Here is a 23,975-nt window from a genome sequence, read left to right on the forward strand (position 1 = left end):
CTAAACTAAGTTCAGTGTTGCAGGAAGGTAGTATGCAAGGCAGAGAAAGGCGTGAGAGAATTTTGGAAAGACTGGCAGGGCCCATGAGGCTGAAGGCTTTATAAACCATATTCAAGAGAATGGACCTCATTATAGGAGCAATGAAAAGCCCCTGAAAGGTATTAAGCAAGAGAAGGACGAAATCACATTTTTAGTTTTGATCACCCTGGCTGCAGTGTAGATTGAAAAGCAGAACTGGGAGGAGAAAGATCATGTAAGAAGCCCTGCAGTAATGCACGTTAGAAAAAATGGACTGGGATGTTGTAGGAGAGATGAAAACAAGAACGGCATTCCAGAGGTGTGGGGGGACTAAAATCCAGGGCAAACAGTATGACACCGTGAGGTGTCAGAGATATGGAACCAAGGGCATCTTGGAAATTTTTATTTTAGGTAACTTTGTAATAGGATATATCACTTACAGGCAGTGCAGATTTGGCTAGGAGAGGATGGGAGACTAGTAGGAGAAGAGACAAAAGTTCAGCTTTGGATACTGTGAGTTCTAAGTGGCCATGGAATCCAAAGAAACATATCTGGCCACAGCTAAGGATGCAAATTTAGAGCTCAAGGGAGAGGTTCCAGCCAGAGATGTCACTTTGGAAGATATACAGACATTAATTGTATCCTTGGGAATGGATGAGAAAGGAAGAGGGTCTAGGACAGAACTCCAAGAAGTGCCCATATTTAAGGGATGCATAAAACAGGAGTGTGCTAAGGAGCCCCAGATGGAACTGGAATAGAACGAAACTAAAGAGGTAGAAGAAAAACCAAGACAATCTGTACCAAGCAAGGTGCAATACCTAGGGATGATGGAAAGAGCAACCTCTGGAGAGTTGATGGTGGAAGAATATCAGGATTGAATCACAGATATAACTACTGTGAACCTGGTTTGAGTTTCAACCCTGAATTGAAGCTCTACTCTACAGACTGCAGTCCAGCTCCCTTCTAGAAGTTACCCATGCAACCTCCACTATATATTTTTCTAACATCCCAAGTATACCTTTTAATATTTTATTTATTAAGCTAGATGGTAAGTACCTGAGTATGCACTAAGTTTTTCTGAACACCTTTCTGTACATCTTAATACAATTAAAAATAACTTCAAATGGATGTCCAAAACATTGTTGAATGAAAGAAGTCAAGCTATTGAACAGCAAGTATACTTATATTTCCATATATGTAACATAGTAGATTTATATCCATATAAATGTACATGCACAGAGAGATATCTAGAAAGATGTTCACTAATTATTTCTACAATGATTATCTCCAATTAATTGGATTTAAGGTCATTTTTATTTTTAAAACACACTTCTTTAGGTTCTATTTAGTTTGAATTTTTGTAATGCACATACAGAGAAGTTTTATACAAATAGTAAAACCACAAAAGTGTAGTATAGAATCTTCTACCCCACGTAGTCATTTATTACCCCACGGAGGAGGCACTGCAGTCATGGCTGGGTTATGCAAGGTGAGGTCTTGCTAAACAAACCAGACTAAGAGCAACCATAAAAGCCGCCTCTACAGCAGCATCCTCACCCTTAAAGGCAGAGGCTGGAAAAGCAAAAGAGACAAAACCAAGCCTGTTTCTTTAAGGGAAGAATATCCTTCATATGACTACAGATCCACATAACCTGTTCTTCTATCTTTCTACAATACACCAACATTCGAAATGTAAGTGGACTGGTCCTCCCTTATTTGTAAGTCTCCTGCATCTTTCCTTGTGATCAAGTAGTACTTACAGATCAGAGAGGCCTAGGTTCAACTCCAAACTGACCACTCACTTGCAACATGACTTTGTATAATTTATGCCTCCAAGCCTATTCTCTTGTATTGTAAAATAGAAACAATTGTTAAAACCTGACTTATAGAGTTATTTTGAGGATCAAATGAAGCCAAACATGCAAAACCCTTAGAGTAACATGTAACACATAATAAATGCTCAATAAGTGAAAGTTGTTTTGGCAAAGTGGCATCCAAAACACTCCCCCAATCATGACCAATTGCCATGCCCAAGGCCAGGCTTCAACCTGCTACCATCTTGAACTGTTCTTCCTGCAGTTTCTGAACTTCCAACCCGTCTTTGAAGCTCCCCTCTCATCACCATCAACGCGCCCTCTGTTCCACACTCACCTATTTAGCATATTGGACTGGTAGATTCTCTTCTCATGGGTATTGTAACAACTGCTTTTGGGCTCAGGGATGAAGCTGTGCTCAGACAGCATGTCAGAAGCAGCAGTGGTGATTATGGCAATTCCATCTCTCACTCTGGCGGGGAGGCCGTAGTCCCATTCATCATATGATACAGAGATGAGCCCAGTGGGGAACTCCGCAGGCACTGTGTCTGTATCCCCTGCCACCAGACTGGGCACGATCCACGTGTAGCCGTAGCCAGTCAGCCCTACTGAGTTGGCCACTTCAAAGATATAGGTGGCTTCTTCCTTGGTACAGTAAAGAAGAATGATGGGGCTTTGAAGTTTCTTGAGCTGATTCTGGATCTTAGAATCTCCATCGTCCAGGGACATGTCCAGTAGGAGGACTTCCTCTAGCTCCCAGCCCACAAAGCTATTCTCAATGGTGCTGCGGATCTTGTTTACAAAGTCCTGGTAGCCAGGGAAATAGGTGGTGACGATAGAAAAGATGTACCAGTCATATTCTTCCATGATGTTGAGCATTACGGAAGCTTGCTGTTCAATTGATGGGCCAAACTGGAAGAACATGGAGGATTCATCCTAGAAAAAGAACAGGACAAGAAAAGGAAGGGAGAAAAACATCAAACCAAAGATTGTAATGGAGATTTTGAACCAAGTGAGTACAAAGATTTGTGTTCATTACTTATTATTTATATAATGCCTTTACAAGTTTGTATTTATAATAAATACTTAAAAATTTTTAAATTGCAGACATTTGTAATACCTTTCTTCCAAAAATTGTCTCCTAGACTTAACAGAAAATCAACCTAGGTCTATACTTGCCTTGTCTGAAATCCTCGGGGTTACTGCCAGAGCCTAGGGAAGCTTCCCAAAATCAAATATGTTAATATTTCTATAGCAAAACATACGAAGAGTCACATAGTGTAGAATAAAGGCTCTAAACGGCCTCATGTCAGTTCAGGTCAGGTTTTTTTTTTTTTTTTTTTTTTTTTTTGAGACGGAGTCTCGCTCTGTCGCCCAGGCTGGAGTGCAGTGGCCGGATCTCGGCTCACTGCAAGCTCCGCCTCCCGGGTTCACGCCATTCTCCTGCCTCAGCCTCCCGAGTAGCTAGGACTACAGGCGCCCGCCACCTCGCCCGGCTAGATTTTTGTATTTTTTAGTAGAGACGGGGTTTCACCATGTTAGCCAGGATGGTCTCGATCTCCTGACCTCGTGATCCGCCCGTCTCGGCCTCCCAAAGTGCTGGGATTACAGGCTTGAGCCACTGCGCCCGGCCCTCAGGTCAGGTTTTGTTGTCAAATGAGCTATACAAACACAAATACAGATGCTCATGCAGACATACACATACATACTTTCCATTTATTAAGGCTTTTGGATTTCTTCCTCGTGAATGTGTATCACTCAGTCACAGAGTGCATAATCCAAAAATGTCACTGATCTACACATAAACCTATCTATGCAGGTGAGATAAGCTCGGTGGTCCAGAAGGTGAATGGTACTCAGGTACAGACATCAGGGAGAAGTATATGTAGTATGAAATTGGATCAGTATATATTGTATAAACATACAAATGTTAAATTAATATCGCATTTAGTTTTCTCTCTAACTTCTACTCTGATGATAATATATGCAGAAAAGAATAAGGCTCAAACAGTATGTCTAAGCTGCAGGTTAAAATTATTGCCATTTGAACTCATATCTGATTAAGCTTTACTTCAGACATATAGAAGACATGCTCTTTCTCTGACCTACAGGACACCACAGATCTTGGTTTGACCTGGGCATTGCACACACACTCCACTGTCGATTCTGAGCATCTTCTGATTTCTCCTTCCTTTCCAGGGAGAAGCCATTTTAAATGTCTCCCATTTTAAGCTGCGTTTCACCTGCTGTTCTGAGATGTCAAGCCCTGCATTTTATCTCTACCTTTAGCTAGATGAATCCGAAACCACAAAATGAACACCCTCTCAGCCTTGTCCTCCTCTCTTGACTATTTCCCCTGATTTCCTCCTGGGTAATGGCATCGCTTTCCTTGCTCTATGCCCCCTATCTTCTATCCCATAGCTCATCTCCATTTTATAGCAATCCAGGCTAACAAAACTGTGTCTTTTTCTAAGGGGCAGTTCCTTCTTATCCCCCAGTGAGAGCTTCAAAGCACAGTTACAAGTGACCTGGGCTTTTAAACAAAATTATACAGTGGTTTCTTAGTTCAGGAACATATTGTTGCACAGCTGAGAAATTGCCAAGCATTTTTTCGGCACCCTTTATTGAAAAAAATACAGACTGGGAAATATCCAGCTGGTATCCAAAAATCCTGATTCGGCAGTGAGAGCTGCCAGCCCCTGGCTCTGCCTGGGCTGTTTGTTCTCGCAGCTTGAGCTTTTCGCGTTTTCCACAGACTACCCAGAATGAAACCCTGGATGCTTGGTCATATAGAAGTAATTTTTCCTGCTAAGGGTGAAATGGTGCTCACCAGCACTCTCTTTTCTGGACTTAAAGATGCAGTTGAAGGGGAGCTTGATAGGATCATGTAATTGAGAAAAGCAGGGAGGGTGAGGCACCAAGAATGGGTGAGTAGAAAAAAGGGAATGAATTCAAAATAGAATAATTATATCATGTGTATCTATTCCAAACCCTGGCCAGTCCCTGTTCCGAGACTTCTCCTAATACATGAGTACAACTCTTAGGCAAAGCTGATCTTTTTAATAGGTTATATAACACAGTGGGACTTTGGTCAGAATGTTTGTGTCCTCCCCAAATTCATATGTTGAAATCCTAACTCCCAAGCTGATGGTATCTGATGGTATCAAGAGATGAGTGAGGCCCTCATAAATGAAATTAGTGCCCTTATTAAAGAAGCCCCAGAGAGCTGCCTTGCTCCTTCCACCCTGTGAGGACAGAGCAAGAAGGTGCTCTCTATGAGTCAGGGCATGAGCCCTCACCAGGCACCAAATCTACTGGCACCTTGATCTCAAACTTCCCAGACTCCAGAACTGTGAGAAATAAATTTCTGTTCTGTTCTTTTTTTTTTTTCTTTTTTTTCTGGAGTCTTGCTCTGTCACCCAGGCTGGAGTATAGTGGCGCAATCTCGGCTCACTGCAACCTCCACCTCCCAGGTTCTAGCAATTCACTACCTCAGCCTCCCGAGTAACTGGGATTACAGGCACCCGCCACCATGCCAGGCTAATTTTTGTATTTTTAGTAGACACAGGGTTTCACCACCTTGGCCAGGCTGGTCTTGAACTTCTAACGTCGTGATCCACCCGCCTTGGCCTCCCAAAGTGCTGGAATTACAGGTGTGAGCCACCACACTCACCCAAATTTCTGTTCTTTATAAGCTACTCAGTTTATAAGTAGCCTGAAAGGACTGAGACAAGTGGGAATCTGGGACAATACAATTTTATTCCAAGAACTGTCAGTGGCCTACAGAGGACGACAACAGGAAAGGAAGACCAGCGGCAGGGTGACACCCCTAGAATAGCTGTCACTTTAAAGAGACACCCATTTGTTTTTCCTGTCATGCTTCCAGTTAAAGAAAAACTGGGGAATTCCCAAATAAGAAATATTAATACATGAGCTTCCACAAGCCCAGTGGTTATAGCAAAGTGAAGAAACTTTCCAGTATGTTTCAAGATGTACAAGCTTGGGATGAAAGGCATCCCAGTGGCAAACAAAGCAGGTCTACCTATTCTGTGATAAATGAACAGATCTTATCACAAGAAGGCCTTTGAATAGATGCAAAGTTCATGTGCTGTGAAACTACAGCTGGCTCAAATACATAGCAAGAGATACAAAAGCTATGAAGGTCCATAGTAAATGGGCTCATGTTAATTAGACTGAATTTAAAAGAAAACCAATCTATTAAATACCGACTTGGCCCTACCTTCTGTTAGGCTTCTCTTAATACTGTCTCCCCCAATTGCAAATGGCTTGTAAAGACACTGCCAGCTACTGTGTGAAGGAAGCCAATGCATAATGAGAGTGAGAAATGAGAAAAATTAATATGGCTCCATCATCCCTCACCACATCCTTATTGTACCTTCTAGTTCTAGTGTCCTCCACAATCTGATCTTTCTCCTGATTCCTCTGCCCCCATCAATGCCCAGCTCAACCATTTTATTTTGCCAAGCTCTTATTAAATAAGGATGCTTTATATGACCATTTTACCTGGCACCCGAAGGAGGCTAATGAAGCCAAACAGAAGTCAAGAAACAGAATAATAGCTTGGGCCAATGTTTTCTGGTATAATGAGTAGTCCAGTTATTATTCATTTAGTTGACACATCAATATGGTGTACAGTGATCAGGAATGGGACAACTCTTTTTCAGTAAAACTCTAGGCTAGCTATAAGTTGCAAATGGTGACAGGCTTTGCAAATTATGGCCATAGCCACAAATCAAAGGGCAATCTTGATGTGTGCATAGAGTGGAAAGGACTGGTGGCCACACATCCATCTTTGCAGGCACCCAGCATGCGCTGTGATTACCACAAGTCATCAAGGATGAAGGACAGAGATATAATTCTGTTTGCAGCTCACTATGCTTCCCCACTTACATTTTTATCTCCTAATGTCATTACAAAATGTTGACATGCAGGGGTCCTTGGAGCAGTTTCCTCCTAGTGAAGAATCCCAGTCGAATTTATTACCCAAACGTACTCCTTCAATTCACCTCAAGAGCATCTTTAACATATTCCTCCATAAAGGGCCACCCTCACAGAGATGAATAAGCAGCACAGGGAAGGTAGAATTGTACACTAGACCCTAACAGTCTAGCACCATAATGTGGGGCCCCCATCACTTTGATGTTTGTGGTGTTTATTTGCTAATAAGAAGAAACAAAAAGAGGTGCTTTTTTATCTTATTATCTGCCTCAGAAAATAATTGTCTAAAAAATTAGCAGTACGTAAGATTCCTCTTCTGCATCATCCAGATCCCTTATCGATCCACTTCAGAAATAAAGGATTAAGTGCCCCAGTGGCTGGTAGTGCCCCTGGCAATAGGCTTCCACCTAACACCTTTGGGGACTGTCTCAGCTGAAAAAGCCCACTTCCCCAAAGCCGTGTCCCTTTCCTGGTGTAAATGGCACTGAAAAACTGGCTGTCACAGGTATAAAGACCTAGTCTTCTTGCCCTAACTCTGGACAATTCCAAAGGGTCAGTTTATCTTCAGAATTCCCCCACAGGATTTCTGGAGCTTCCATTAAAACTACATCACACCTACACTTCTCCTGTCCAGCCTTATCCAATCTTCCCTTTCCGCTCATGGTGTTGATCTCAAAAGCACCCCCTAAAAAAACCCCCTGCGCACTAACCTCAGGCTCAGAGTCTGCTTCCCTGGGAACCTGGCTCTACCCATTTCCCCCTTTTCAACACCGAAAAGAAATTGCTTCAAAGAGAACATATCTATTTTCAAATACTGAAATGACTTATTTGGTAGAAAGACAAATCTTTGCTCATTAAATTCAGAGGAGAAGAGAACTGGAAACAAAGAGTAGAAGTATTAAAAGGCATTATTGGGCTCAATATAAGAAATGCATGTGCAAAAATTATAGGTTCTTAAAATGGAATGGGTCTCATAAGGTAGTGAGCTCTCTGTCACTGTTAGCATTCAAACAAGAGCTGGATTATTATCTAACAGAGGGTTGTTCCCCAGAACATGGGCTGGAAAATTTTATGATTATCCTTAAGACCCAGTTCAAATGTCAGGTCTTTTATGTATGTCATCTTTTCTAACTTGCCCTAGTCAACTCAGTTCTATCTCCCCTTAGCTTTTATCACATTTTGTACATGCCTCAGTCATCATACTTACACAGTAAACATGCCTACTTGCCTTATCTGACTAAAAATGTTTCTCAAGACTATAAACTATACCTTGTTCATCTCTAGATCCCTAGCTGACACATGACACGTTTTTCTAGTGTTCATTGTATTAATGTTGTAGAAGTTTTGTTTACTGGGTGGGAAAGTAACTGAAATGAATTTGATGATCTCATCTAGTTTCAATTTTTTTCTTTTTTTTTTTTTTTTTTTTTTTTTTTTTTGAGATGAAGTCTCACTCTGTTGCCCGGCTGGAGTGCAGTGGCATGATCTTGGCTCATTGTAACCTCTGCCTCCCAGGTTCAAGCAATTCTCATGCCTCAGTCTCCCAAGTAGCTGGGACTACAGGCATGCACCACCACGTCCAGCTCATTTTTTTGTATTTTTAGTAGAGATGGGGTTTCACCATGTTGGTCAGGATGGTCTCCATCTCCTGGTGATCCACCCTTCTCGGCCTCCCAAAGTGCTGGGATTACAGGTGTGAGCTACCGCACCCAGCCTCGTTTCTAATTTTTATGCTGATGGCACATATCTACCTCATAGAAATAAAGCAAGCCTGAAAAGTTATACATAAACTGTGCTTTTACAAAATGTGAGGGGATCCCTATTGTAGCCAGCCAGAGTGACAGAAAATGCTATAGTCACTTATTTACATCTCTTTGTAGCAAACTCCTTGAAAGCAACATTTATACTCATTTCTCCTAATTCCTCTTCTCCCATTCTCATAAACTGACTCCAATTAGACTTTCAACTCCACCACTTCACGGAAACTCCTCTTGTAAAAGGCAGGTGACTTTGATATTGACAACGCCAATGTCCACTTGCAGTCCTCTTTATCTACCAGCAATACTCGATGTCCTTCATCCAATCCCTGCAAGAGTCTGCTCAATGGTACCAGTGGCTCTGTCTCGACCCCCTAGTCTAATGCTCAACAAAGAAGGAGGTTCTTTTGTAAACGCGATGTTATTGTCTACCCAAAACCATCAAAGGCTTCCCAGTGTACTACAAAGAACTAGCCAGCACCCTTGATTTGGACCCCCTATTGGCCTTCGGGTCCCAGGCCCTCACTCTGCTCTATGTACTCTGATCTGTCTTGAATGCACACACACATTCTTGCTCCAGGACTTTGCTCTAGCTATTTCCCCTGCCTGAAACACTTTTTCTCCAGCTATCCAGGTATCACACATGCACCTCTTCCACGTCTTTGCTAAAATCTTGCCTTCCTAACAAAGTGCTCTCAATCCTGACCACACCATGGAATGTTGAAGCCTGTCCTCACTTGTCACAGGCATGTCTGATCCCCTTGTCCAGCTTTGCTTTTTTTTCCCCATAGCATCTCTCATCAGAGGGACTACATGATTACTTATTTGACATGTTTATTATGAACTCATCTGCCTCTTGCTAATTAAATGTGAGCACCAGGAGGGCAGGGATCGTTATGTGTTTGTTCATTGCTATAACCCAGCACGTAGAATTGAGGTCTGGCCTACAGGGTGCTCTCAGTAAATATTTGAATTTTTTTAAATGGGGTCATGGATGCTGCAACCAGATAGCTCTCAAATCTAACTTATCTTTGTTGGCTATCCAATTGTATTATATTTTTCCAGCATCTTAAAGTCTTTCATATTATTCAAATCTCAGTACTGTATAATATCATAAGGATTTTAATCCTGTTAGGACACTAGTATAGTTTCAGATTAAATCAATCTGGTTTTCCTCCTAGTCTCTTTCCTATTATATTAATAAAGAAAATTCTTCTGTTCTTCTAAATTCAGTTCTTGAGGAGGATCTGTGTCTGAAAAAGTCTAGAACTGTTAGGCTTTCCTTGAGACTTTCTCCACCAGATTAAGGAAGGCAAGTGTAGAAACGATGGGCTAAGAGGCCAGGGCTACCCAGCTGTCCTGAGAAGTTCTGAGTACTCCATCTTCACTTCCACATTTAGCACAGAGTAGAAGCAGAATATGGGAGACAAAAAAATCTCTTTCTTCTCCCATAATAAGGGGAAATACTTTCCTCTACTCATCAAATCCTCAATGATCATCTCCTTTGACAACTAGAAATTCTGATACCACACCATCACTTTGTTCTGGTGACTGAGGCTGGAGTTAGTTCCTTAGCATGGCTCTGAATAGTTTTGTGAGCCAGAGTTTTGTGAACTCTGACTCTGTGAGTCAGAGTTTTGTGAGCAGTATCTTGCAAGATAGGGTAAATTTCTGATGTTCTCCAGCCTCACCATTAATCAAAAATATCATGACTGAAACACACAATGGAAGCATGTTGATAGAGAATCATGATCTTTCCTGCCTGTTAAATGCCAGACCCATTCTTTTCTTTAAACCCTTGCACACAAAGGAGAACATTCTGAGTTTTCAAAGAAATTCAAGCAGATCTGACAAGTTTAAGAGCCACTCTGGATAACTACACAACTTCCGCAGAAGCCAGCATTCTTTTTATTATTTGTTCTTTCAGAAGATAATTGTCCTTTCTACTTGAATTTGGCCCCATTTTCCTCCCTGACTGAGTCTCTCTTTGGATGTGTTTAATCACCAGATTTAAGCCACAGTAGAGAAACAAACTAAAGGTGTTCATTCACTCTGAGAATGTCTACAAGATTCTTGATATTCTAGGTCACAGAGACAATTTGATAGCCAGAAGAAAGCAATAGGAAGTGTAATAAGAGGAGAAGGAACAGGCAGATTCCCCATCACTAAGATATCCAAATTAATTACAGAATTAAAGTAAGGGAGCAAAGGGCCTGGAGGATAGTAAGAGCACTTCGAGAATGTGTTTGTGCCCCTTTGTAAGGTACCAGGACCACTAAAATCTTAATAAGCCTGTTTCATTTCATCTTAAAGCAAAAGTCCTTTCCAAGGCCTACTCCATTATGCAAATCAAACCTACTCTCAGACGGACTGACTTGCATTTTTATTAAGAGGTGCCTTTCTATAAAAGAGCAAGCTCTCAAGTTCAGCAACAACCAGGTTCTGTGACTGAATAAACATACTTTTAAATAAACACAATGGAAGAAGACAGGAAAACAGGAAAGGTTGAAAGAAATGAAATGAGTAGAGAAAAGGTGTGTACATACTGAACTAAGTGTTAATTAAGTAGTAGGGTTATCAATATCACACTAAATTTATAAAATCAAGTGTGGTCAACACAAATATAGATCTGGGAATTTATAGAATAAAATGAAAGTCATCATAAAACAAAACCTAATAACCAAAAGGAAAAATTGATCTTTTTTTTTGGAAGGGAGTCTAGCTCTGTCACCCAGGCTGGAGTGCAGTGGCGCAATCTCAGCTCACTGCAGCCTCTACCTCCCAGGTTCAAGTGATTCTCCTGCCTCAGCTTCCTGAGTAGCTGGGACTACAGCGTGCGCCACCACGCCCAGCTAATTTTTTGCATTTTTAGTAGAGACGGGGTTTCACTGTGTTAGCCAGGATTTTCTTGATCTCCTGACCTCACGATCCACCCACCTCAGCCTCCCAAAGTGCTGGGATTACATGTGTGAGCCACTGTGCCCGGCCATCATTTCCTAGTAGGTATGAAATACTAAATCCAAAATTGCCTTATATCATCAAAACCATCTTATTTAACCTAAGCTGAAAGGACAGCATCTACAAAAGAACTGTGATTATTACTAAAGAGCAGAGTTAAGTGCAAGCCAGTGATGGCACTTGACATACTAGCGCATTTTTCAGAAATGTTGACATTTGTCTCAAATAAATTAACATTCCCATCTCTTCAAACACATTTGATCAGAACATCACGTTCATATACCAAGGGGAGCAGAGAAGCGGAAGGGTAGAAAAGGCGTTTTTATATTTGATTAAGCGATGAGTGCTAGTACCTCATATGTTGCTGAAAATAACACAAGCACTGGTTCTAGATACAGTGATCTTGCTTGTGCACATGGGTCTCTTCAAGGGATCCCTGGGAAACAAAGGGCTCTTTGCCCTTCTGTCACAGCTCCATATGGAGTGGGAGACTAGGCATGGCTGAGTTTAAAATGTGGATCAGTCATGCTTGTTTGGCCACGGATTAACAAGCCATTGTCTCCAAAGGCTAAATCTGGAAAGAAGTTTTCTGAGAAAGCTTTTTTTTTTTTCCCCCACCCCCAACCAAACATCCAGCAATGTGTTTTTCTAGGTCTGTAGTTTGGAAAACTGATCAGTACTTCTTCACATATAGCAAAGTACGGCTGTTCACAATCAAAGAGGCTTTGAATTTATTCACATCTCCCAAACCAATTTGGTCCTCCATCTAAAAGAGGCAATGCATTTTGAAGGGCTCCAGAAATGAAAATAAAATTGCACAGAGGCAGATTAAAAAAAAAAAAAAGAAAGAAATCTTCAACAACTTGTCAGCACCTGCGTGTCCCAGCTTCATTCAACTATAAGACTTTGAACTTCAGTCACTAAGTACTGCCTTCTGATCTTTAAACCAGGATGGGCCAAGTACTGTCCTCACCAACACCATCTTCTAAAGCTAGCTGGGCTGCTTTACGCCCAGGATTTGGTGAACGGATTGTGAGCCTGGCTGGGTGCAGACATAGTCACCCAGATGAAGCCTGTCTTTTCCTGTGCCTCCCACGTGCCCAATCCAAAGGACTAAATTACCTCCTCATGTTCTGATTTTTATTCCAGTCTCCAGTGGATGAGGACCCTTATTCAGAATCTCCAACTACATTGGACAGTCCATGAGAAGCTGCCTAAATCCTTGATTCTGGGCTTCCTATATCTACAGATGCCAGCTGGGGTCTGACACATCTACCCCTTCCTGTTCTATATGAGATGATTAGGCCATTATTAGTGTCAACACATCTGGGTTGCCTTTTTCCATTACTATATCAAACTCCTACATACCCACACTAGCCTGAATCCCACCAAGGGGGTTATCTGCTCTTAAATAGGGACTCAGAGCTTGCTGACCTCCACCTTGTGGCAGGCAACCCCATGGCAGGGTTAAGCCCAATCTTTCCTGGCTTTCTGACCCTCCCTAGACCCTGGCCTGCAATACAAATTGTGTTCAGTGTTTGACTGGGTGCATCCAAGTTTATTTGAGATTTTCTTTGTTTGCTTTATACTGAAAATTGCTCTCCTTTTCCAGAATTATTCAACTCTTTCTTTTACTATGGCTCATTTATAGCTGCTGGTTATTAGCACTAAAAATGGATCTTTAAGACTTCCAAGTTTCTAACTGCTTACCTTCATTTTCTTGATCTCTAACTCTCCTGGGAATGGACTTGTGAAGTTTCATTGAGAATGCAACACAATCCACTAGGATGGATGCCCAGCTCCTAACCTCATACAGGGAGAAACACATGAAAACTATTTTTCTAACCACACAATTGTGTCCACAGTCCTAGAAAACAGCCTATCCTTTTCTCTATCCATACGAAAAAAAAAAAAAAAAGGATATTAGTTTAGAAAGTACAGAATGTTAAGGATTCAGTTGCCAACACAGCCAAGAGACACTCTCTCTGGCCCAGCCCATCCCCTCTGACTTACCAACATCCCTGGAGCCCATCTTGTCCCTGCTTGCTGCAATCAGCACTGCAGCCCAGGCTGTGACCTCTTCTTTCTTTGTCTCCCTTTTTCCACAGTCCTAATTCCACAGATAAAGACCCCATCAGAATGCTCTAACCGGCTAAAACCATTAGCCCAACAAGTGTTGCCATTCTTCCCTGTGGGACCTCGGGTAGCTGAAATGCTGTTGCTATCTCAACTTGACTCTGGGAGATGGACCAAGCCAGGAAAAGCAGCAGAAATCACTCATAGGAGGTACCAGCGTCGATGGAAATAAGAATAAATCTTTCCCAGAAATAAGAACTTGGCAATTCACTTGGCAAGTAAAAGAATGGGCTATTTACTCATTTTTATTTTAAAATGTGTTTACTTTATTTGTTTGCTTTCAAACCACATTCAGTGGTCTCCAACTTTTCTATAGTTGATGGCATTTCACCTGGATACGTTTCCTCTGGTGAAAGTTGACAAGCAGAGAAAGAGGTCTTCGAAAGAAAATGTCGTTTGTTATTTCAAACAGAAGGAAACTCGGGGCTTATTCTTGCCCCCACCCTTGTCAGACTCTGGAGTACACAGTCACTGTTATAATCAGATACTAGTACTTATTAATGGCTAATCTGAATCCTTCACAATGGGGTCCCTGCCTATAAATGAATCATCCCAGACAAGTCTGAGTGTGACATGCAGTCTCGTTATCTTTAGAACTGGCAGTAAATCAACTCACCTGAAGCTATCAGGCTCACATCGGCCGACTGTGAATTCTGATCCACGCTAACAAAACAAAATGGGGGCATCCTTATGGCGCAGCAATGACATTTTGATGTTAATTCGGTACTACCTAAAGATGCCGCTCTGCTCATCTTTTATAAGCACAGATGAAACTCTCTGTTAAATGCCAGCCCAAGATTTCAAAGAATAGACACTAACCAGAGTACCCTGAGAACACATTAGTCCAGCTCATAGTAGGATCACAACTAAACCAGTTTTGTAGAATGTAAGTGAAACTAGATTATGTTCCAAGTCTTCAAAGAAAAGCTCACAATTTTCTTCAGTTACGTAAGCCAGTCAGTCCAGCAACCTGACTTTCAGAAATTCATCCCCTTGTCTGTCTTGAGTCCATCATGCTGCAGATTAAGCTCTTTGGCTCTCATGCTCTCCTTGGTGGAAGGCACATGATAAGCCCTCAAAAATATGGTCAGTATGAACAAAACTGATGTCAAGATGGATGATGTTTTGTCATTACCTTGCATGTACGGATTATTACTAAGCCCACTCTCAGTCTTTTCTTCCTGAGCCTAAACAATCTCCCTTTCTAATTCATTTCTTATAGTTCTTATGAGAATATTCATTGAGTGCATAGAGCAGGCTCTGTGCTGTCCATGCACTATGTGAATATATTCTCATATTCCATTGCAGTAGGCCCTGATATTTTCTCCGTTTTACCAATACAGAAAGTGAGCTTCAGAGACATGAAGGGACTTGCCCAAGGTAACTGCTGGAAAGAGAACCTATGTAGGTCTGGCTCAGGGTGCACCCAACAACCATTGCAGCATATATTCTCAAATTTCTTTTATTCATCTCTGTAGCTCTCATCTGAACTGTCTACACATCCTTGTTTCATTAGGAAGCACAGAATGACGACAGTAGTCTAGTAAAAGTCTAACCTCTGCCTAGTATATTACAGAGATAATTCTCATGAATTTCTTACGCTTCAATCCCATGCATCTATCCACTGGCTCTGCTAACTAGTGATGGACTTGGTACACATTGTTACTCTGCGGTGTTCTTCTACTGGACATGCATACAACTGATTCTTTGTAACATTATTGTTTGCTAATCAATCACATATTTATTAAATGCTTATCAGGTGTTGGAGGAAGTAGAAATGAAGTATAAGCCATCATCATCCTCAGGCAAGCTAATTGGAAGATTAAAATATATAAAATTATTGATGATGTTCTTTATTTAAATGCCAGCATGAAGTTTAGAATATAAGTATCCTAACAATGGTGAGAAGAGAGGGCACTATGTCTGGAGAACTATGTTTTTCAAGCTTCTTTCTACTTATCCCTCTTTTTCCCAGTTCTCCCACTAGTTTCATGCCGTGAGGAAAGTAAACATCCACGTGCATTTCAATCCAAATGCCAGACTGTGAAAAGAAACATAAGTAACACTGGGCCTTGAACTGTTCCTTGTATTTGTCCTCAGGTGGACAATGAACCTCTGATATCTACTCTGATATCTCAGGCAGTCAGGTGAGGGCTAATAGGCATACCATAGAGTATCACGTCCAAATCATAGCTACAGTCTAAATGAATTATACATAAATCTTTTTCCATGATTTACCCAGCCTTTCATTTTCATCTCAGAAGATTAGATTAGTATGACAGGATTTGTCCTTTATGAAATCAGGCTGCCCAGTTAAAAAACCTTCTTCTCTTCAAATGATTGCAAATTGATTTTGTGAAGATTTTTACTCTTCAGAAAAGCTGGGGGAATGATAATTCCTCATCTCTTCTCTCAGTGTATCTGATTTCTTTACACTGGCCTTTTTCCTCTAGCCCTCTGATAGTTTTAATAATTATACACACTGATCAGGAAATCAATCAATTATTTCAGTGTTCCTACAGTTCCTCCTTTCAAATTTAAATCCAAGCAACTCACAACAGTAGCCTAATGTTGGCCAGGCATGGTGGCTCATGCCTGTAATCCCAACACTTTGGGAGGCCGAGGTGGGTGGATCAGGAGGTCAGGAGAACAAGACCATCCTGGCTAACACTGTAAAACCCCGTCTCTACTAAAAAATTAAAAAAAAAAAAAAAAAAAAAAGCAGGGCGTGGTGGCAGGCGCCTATAGTCCCAGCTACTTGGGAGGCTGAGGCAGGAGAATGGCATGAACCCAGGAGGTGGAGCTTGCAGTGAACCAAGAGATCATGTCACTGCACTCCAGCCCCGGGGACAGAGCGAGAATCCGTCTTAAAAAAAAAAAAAAAAAAAAAAAAGTAACCTAATACCAACTTTTCCTTCTCCAGTTCAATTGACTAGTTCCTGTGCTCCATTCATTTAAACATAGATGACTACCTAAATGCTATCAGTTCTCAAAACTGCCTCCATGTCTATTAAAGAAATGTATTTTTTTTCTAATTTTCTTACTGATGAATCAAGAATATATTTTAAAGGCTGCTTTTATTCTTGGCACCATGACATAAGTGGATATATACTAGCAATGGCACCCATGTGTATTAACAGTATAAAAAGCAACATAGTTTCTCAACTTTTGCCCAAAAAAACAGCATATTATCTGAGCTAGAGGTACTTCCAGGTACAAACAGAGTAAGGCACAATGTTTTTGTCTGTATGTTGATGCTTATTTTGGTTATATATGTAACAATTTGCCAACAGAGTTACTAGATCATGGGTTAAGTTTGCAAGTTAGCTTCACACAGATGAAAGATATCTTGGTTCATAGGAAAACGTCCTCTTTTGTTCATATTTTTGAGTTCCATGAAGGTGCACAGGTTATCAAAATTTTCAGAAGAGTCCCCATCAAGAAACTCCATAGTATCAGTAACCTAGTTACAGTAAGTTATTAATATTGAAATCTTCCGTGATGGAGGGTAAGTTTGTCTCTCCTTAATTCTCTCAACTTCTTAATCCTTTCCTAATGTAAGGGAGAATAACCTCAGATTACCCTCTCTGTTCCTTCACAGAAAGGTAAAATTTCTCCTGCTTTCTTTCACCACAATAAAACTCTTCAGCTACCTAATTGTCCTTATTTATTAAATATGCACTAAAAGAGGATTTTCACTTTGCTCAGTGAATGCCTTCTAAAGTCAGAATTAGTTAAGCTTCCTTCTTTGATATGTCAAGTCATCATATCCATCATGCCCAATTTTCCTTTTAGATTACCTGCCCTGGTTCACAGCTTCAGCTCTTCTTTGCACAACGTAAGTATTGTCAATCAGAGATGGGTGCCTGGCTGAAACAGACCACCTCGAAGCTGCCCAGTGCCTGCAGTCTGGGCCTGGCTAGAAAAATGGGCCAGAACCATCAGGCCCTCTGTCTCTCTCAGAAGTCTGAACCAAAACAACTGGAAAGAATGGCAAGTCTTTCCCTATAACATGAAACAGAGTAAGGGCCATGACAACCAAGGTCATGGACACTGTGAAGTAATAAGGAAGCAGAAGCTCTGGGATAGCAGGGGATGCCTGCAGTAGAAAGGGAAGTGGCTCAGATGCAAGTGGAAAGCAAAGAACCCAAGATCTTCAAAATACAGACCATATGTCCCTGAGGGAGACCCAGTAGGAAGCCAGCCGGGGAGTGGTCTTAGTTCCTCCCAGCTTTCCAACTCTAGACACAAATATCCTCGTAGTAAATTGCCTGGTATTTTGTTTTTATTTTGTTGGTTGTTGTGCAACAACTTAGCCTTTGCTCCTGCTAATTGAAAGAACCTAATTAAAAATAAGCAGGTAGCTGGGCGCGGTGGCTCACACTTGTAATCCCAGCACTTTGGGAGGCCAAGGTGGGTGGATCAGGAGGTCAGGAGATTGAGACCATCCTGGCTAACACATGAAACCCGTTTCTACTAAAAATACAAAAAATTAGCCAGACGTGGTGGCGGGCGCCTGTAGCCCCAGCTACTCAGGAGGCTGAGGCAGGAGAATGGCGTGAACCTGGGAGGTGGAGCTTGCAGTGAGCCGAGATTGTGCCATTGCACTCCAGCCTGGGTGATAGAGTTAGACTCTGTCTCAATCAATCAATCAAATAAACAGGTATAAAGGCTACCGCTAGTTACTATTTCCTTGTTTTACAGTATCATTCTTGGATTTTATTCTACAGCTTTCCATTTTCATGAGGCAAACATCTGCCTCTATGATGTTTACCTTGCTCAGAATGCAACAGAGCAGAGCTAAGGTGAGAGCCAGGTTTAGTTCCTTGGCCTGAGACAGGGGACAGAGCGCCCCTAGTAATGCAAGGTCACTCACACAAGAACCCTCCCACCCCCAACCCAAGCCCCTTTTCTTATTTCCCATTCTGTTTTCATCCCATCTGGTTGTAATATTCATTCAAGTGTGGCGCTTTTTTTGTCACACGTTCTTAAGATGGATGGCGAGCTTGCCGCATTCATACCCAGCGCTTCCTGCATGTGCTCCCAAGTCCCCAGGCACGTCTCTGGAGCTGTAAGGGTATACATTTGCAGCATTCCTCCATCTGTTCTTTCATCTATCCAGCCACTGGTGTTTATTCAGTATGCAGCTCATGGCTAACAGAGAATTGGGCATAGCAAGCAGGGACAATTTACTTGAAGATAAAGTCAAATCATACACTTGAAGATTTACAGTTTGCTTGGAGATTAAATACTGTTTGCATCAGCAAGCTGAGTAATAGATGCTAACAAAACCATATCCCCTTCACAGGCATAGGAAGGGTTAATCAGAAGTTGCTTACAAACGTGCCCCCCAAATAATAAATAAGCAGGTAGATGGGGGCTGGTATCCCAGATTGTGTGTGGGATAATCAAAGATGAGTGAAGCTGCATGAAACCCTGGGATGGGTGGCCACTCCACATGTCTGAACTCACTGGGACTCACACAAACCTCCATTAGGTCCTGAGGAAGGTTCTTTGTGTGATATTAAGCAGATGTTAAACTATGTGGAAAGTTAGCTATTTATTTTATTTGAACTTCTATTTTGTTTGAGTTTCTGCTAATCTTTATATGGCTCTTGGTATCTAAAATTTTCACTACATCCAGTTCTCTGCAGTTGCAAGAGATGAAATTTCTCCTATCTTGCTCCGCTCTCTCAAATACTTTATCAATGGGTCTTGAACAAAGGCCAAATTCACCAGTATTCAGCTTTTCCTCATTGTACATAAGGTTGATCTGCACTTGGTTCAAATCACGTCATTCCCCACGTCCTTAAGAATTTTGGATGAAAGAACTGGCTCTGACCATCAAGGTTACAACTTTGTTTCTTCCAAATCACTGGGTGTTTCACATTGGCCTATGAAGTGTCCATGATCACTTCAAAAGAATTTAACGTTCATTGACACTGACCAAGTTTGATTCACTTTGAATGTATCAGAATATGACAAGGTAAGATATTAAGTTTACCCTCTGTAAAATGGTGGTTAAGCGGTTGTCAGAAAGACTAGTTTCTGAAATATTTAATAGGCGTCACAGAAATTTGGTGTGAGAGGAGGTTACAGAGTTACTTGTTAGCACAGATTTAAAAGTCAAATAAACATCAGTTTAGTCCTTGGTATTAGCATCTCAACACAAGCTGCAAAGAGAGGTAGATATGTGCTATTTATTCCTGAGAATAATGGTCTAAAGATATTCTGTAATGGACAGGCCCTGGTGTGTGTTGTTCCCCTCCCTGTGTCCATGTGTTCTCATTGTTCAGCTCCCACTTATGAGTGAGAAGCTGGAAGCCATCATCCTCAGGCAATTTATTATGAGGATATATGTGCAGAGAGTTGGAGAGCTGTGAGGAACTAAAGATATTCTGTAATGGATTCTATCTGACAAGAACCAGGGGCACCAGCCTCCTGAAACCCCTATAAAGTTTTACTCCCCGTATTTCTTCTCCAGGTGCCTCAACTTTCTGAATGATTTTGACAACTGGTTTCTGTAGCCACCACTTCACAATGGCTCCTAAGTAACTGATATAGTTTGCCTATCTCCCCACCCAAATCTCATCTTGAATTGTAGCTCCCATAATTCCCACATGTTGCAGAAGGGACCCAGTGGGAGGTAATTTAATCATGGGGGTGGGTCTTTCCAGTGCTGGTCTTGTGATAGTGAATAAGTCTCATGAGATCTGATAGTTTTATAAAGGGGAGTTCCCCCGCACAAGTTCTCTTGTCTACGTGCCTTGCTTCCCCTTCACTTTCCACCATGATTGTGAGACCTCCCTAGCCATGTGGAACTGCGAGTCAATTAAACTTCTTTCCTTTATACATTAACCAGTCTTGGGTATGTCTTTATTAACAGCATGAGATTAGACAATACAGTAAAAATCTAAAATTTAGACTTTCATCTTGATAAACCTACACAGTTTTACAAAGAAAGGTTTAGTAAGTAGCCAAGGTAACAAAGCAATAAGTTCAAAATAGAGCAGAAGCATATTGCTGCTATATATATATTTAAAAAAAGAACTGGATTTGGAATCAGAAATTTAGATTCAAATCTGAATACTTAGCTGTGTGCTCTTTGAAAAGTTATTTACTGTATCCAAACCTCATTTTCCTCCAGAAAATAAAAATGTTAATTCTTAGCTCATAGAACTGTAAAGAGGATTAAATGAAACACTACATAAGGAAGTCCTCAGTACAGTGCCTAGCACACAGTAAGTTCCCTGGTTCATTAAGTGTGAATCTATTGACCACATATTATAGCCAAGAATATAAGTGAGGATGAGTTTCATTTCATACTGGTTTACAAACTGGTTACATTGTTAAATTCACTGTCACTTTCATTGTCCTCATGATCTAAGCATCAGTCATATCTGATCAAAAACACAGCTTCCAGTTTGACTGGTCCTTCAATGTAACCTAGAAGAGCATGGGCTCCCGAGCTGTCCCTTCTGAATATGTCTGAACACTCCACCTCCTCAGGGCCTGGTGTGGGTCCCACTGATTTTTCCCATGACTTTAGGTCATTCACTCAGCTGGATGATTGCTATGATTTCTGGCCCAAGAGAAATACCTTGCCTCTTTCTTGCTTCTTACTGTGTAGTCAGATGTCTGAAGAATGTTCAACAACCCATTGAGGATACTGATTCCACTGCTCCATAAAACTCATGTTCTTCAACTATTATTCCCAGCTGCTCACCTGGTCTCAGATGGATCAGCTCCCTCTGGGGAGGTTTGGTTTGTGCCACTGATGGCTCTTTTACTATCAGGTTACCTTCCTTTGCCAGACACAATTCCACTTAAGGAAAACTACCTCTTTCTTCCCATGTGAAAATCTAGATTTCCTCTAGGCTTGTCCAATCTGAGTTCTTCCCCAACCTGAGGAATGCCCCCAGCTTTTGTCTCATCTGCAGACTGGTTTGCTTTGAGCACAAAGAAAAGCTAAACCACCCACTTCTCACTCCCATTCATACCCCCTGCTCAGTCCACAAGCTCCACCCACTTGCCCTGATTCTTTGGGATGATTCATCAGCTGCAGTGTACTTGCCAAAGTATCAATTTAATATCAGCACAATATAAAATTCTCTAAGTACCCACATAAAATAATGCAAAGTAATTCCTACTGATAAAGAAGCAGTATTTAAATCACGTCTGCACAGAGTAAATACCTGAACTAAGAGCAAGAAGAGGTAAGGCAGAAGTAAAACTTGAAATTCTGAATATCTGAATCACTTAAGACACAATTCTATCACAGGCAACATTGCAATCTTGTAACAGGTTTTTTTTTCTTTCTTTTACAAATCAACCAATTTCTAAGTATCTTCACAGGCCTATAAAATAATCACATTTTCCATTGCTATTTCTCAAGATTAAAGCCACCCCCTGCTCTACAGCAAATGTATTCACATTTAACAAAGTCTCAGCCTCCATTCTCACCCACACCCTCAAAGGTGAAGTAAATGCTCTAAGGTCCATTCTCTGGGAGGGTCCAGAGACATCATGGACTATAGGTGGGTGGATTTCACACTCCAACACAATCATAGGAAGAACTCTTGAGCAGCCCCAGACCAATGGGGTGATGGGTTGGAGGGGACAGTTAGAACTGCAAAAGTGACCAGTGTTTCCAGGTACTCACCTAGTGACTCACAGACACGTACTTGGCAAGTTCCTATCCATTTAGCAATAAAGGAACTGCATTTGGAGGCCTATATTTCCCCCAAGTCTATTTTTCTTTTTTTTTTTTTTTTTTGGTTTAAAGTAGCTAGCATGTCCTTAGTTGAGTGTGTTCATGCACACACCTGCACAATATTGAGCGTTTATGTACAAAAATGCAGAAATGAGTCATCTCAGACAGATCTGTACATGCAGAGCTACGCATCTGTCAAATACACATGAGGGGGACCATGGTGCCATGGCACCTAACATTGTTGTAAAAGCAGTTGGTGTCTGCTTCTTCTTTAAGGTGAACACAGAGAATCACCTTGGAACAGAAGTCTACATCTTCCCAGAAGTGCTCAAAGGCAAACAAATGCCTCTGTTTCTGGAGGGGAGTAAAAGAAGACTTTTGGGGTATGACGAAACTATTCTTCCTGGTATGGGCACATTGATTTCTGGAGAAGAGGAGGAGAAAAGCAATAAGGAGCCAAGGATTCTGTTGGGAAAAGAGAGACTGATACTCCAAACCTCTTCAACATTACTATAAATTCTCTGTTGATTGATACAGTTCAGACTGAGACCACGGACAGCAAAGAAAAATGGTGGAACATTCCATGAGACAGTGGGGAATGTGAGAAAGAATCCAGCTTGACATAACAGACCAGAGGTACATAGAGGGGAACTAATTTCACCCAGGATAAGGCTGAATCTGGAAGTCCTTCCAGACATACATACCCTAAAACAGTGGTCCTGCGTTGGGAACACTGGGTGAGCAAATGAACTAACTTAAAATATTGCAAACCTAAGATAAACCAGAAAAATATGTATAACAGGGTCCAGTACTGGACCACTCAGCCTCTCCAATTCTCTCTTCATCTGAGGTCTAGAAGCAGGCTGACGCATGGCCTGAGTAAATTCCTAGTGCTCTTGAAGAATCTGGTGCGGATACTAGAGAGAATTTCAGAAAGGAAAATTGCTTTTCTTTTCATATGGACAGAAAGGAGTTTTAGTAGTAAATTTTAAAATAAGAGACGTGATTTCTCTTTATACCCCAGCTAATAACCAGTACAAATGGGTGCAAAACTGCTTGCGCAAAAGATAAAGATAGAACCACTTTAGTCTAATTTAGATAATTTTGCTAGTGGGTTTTTATCAAAACGTGAAAAAAATAGAAGTGTGATGTGGTGAAAGGTGAGCATCCAGATGGTGAACTGCGGCTCATTTTCCTAATATGTGGAAACCAGTGTGATTTCAAGTCAATGTTAGCAGAAAACGCTCATCCCTGGGACAGAAACTGGGAATGATATGAATGGGAATAGTCTTGAGTCTAGAAGAGGCACTTTATACTTTTACAGGCCTCAACTGGGGACAGGGTTATAGCAGGAGGGATTAATATCCACTGGGTCTTGCAAAATCAAGTGTACAAAGTAAGAGTAAGTATCATTTTAAAATGGTGCCGCAACACATGCAGTGCCTAGGTGAAGACATTGCATCAAGAGTTGTCATTGAGGGACATGTTTGGCAAATAGTTTAGCTTTATGTATTTACTTCTAAACACGTAATATGCGCTCAATCTTTCCTGAGCACTTACCATATAAAAGGCCCTTTCCTAGGCACAAAGAAGATTACCAAAAGTAATGGGAAATTATCC

At 41.3% G+C, this 23,975-nt stretch overlaps 1 protein-coding gene across 1 annotated transcript in view; it reads right to left on the reverse strand.

Moving 5' to 3' along the window:
* GRIN2B (glutamate ionotropic receptor NMDA type subunit 2B) overlaps positions 1–23,975 on the reverse strand; it is a 425,811-nt gene that overhangs the window by 188,824 nt on the left and 213,012 nt on the right. The window contains exon 3 of the mRNA XM_023226202.1: positions 2,170–2,768. Coding sequence (XP_023081970.1) covers positions 2,170–2,768 — 599 coding nt within the window. The remainder of the gene's footprint in view (positions 1–2,169; positions 2,769–23,975) is intronic.

The sequence above is a fragment of the Piliocolobus tephrosceles genome, chromosome 10, assembly GCF_002776525.5.
Source record: "Piliocolobus tephrosceles isolate RC106 chromosome 10, ASM277652v3, whole genome shotgun sequence".
Taxonomy (NCBI): Eukaryota; Metazoa; Chordata; class Mammalia; order Primates; family Cercopithecidae; genus Piliocolobus; species Piliocolobus tephrosceles.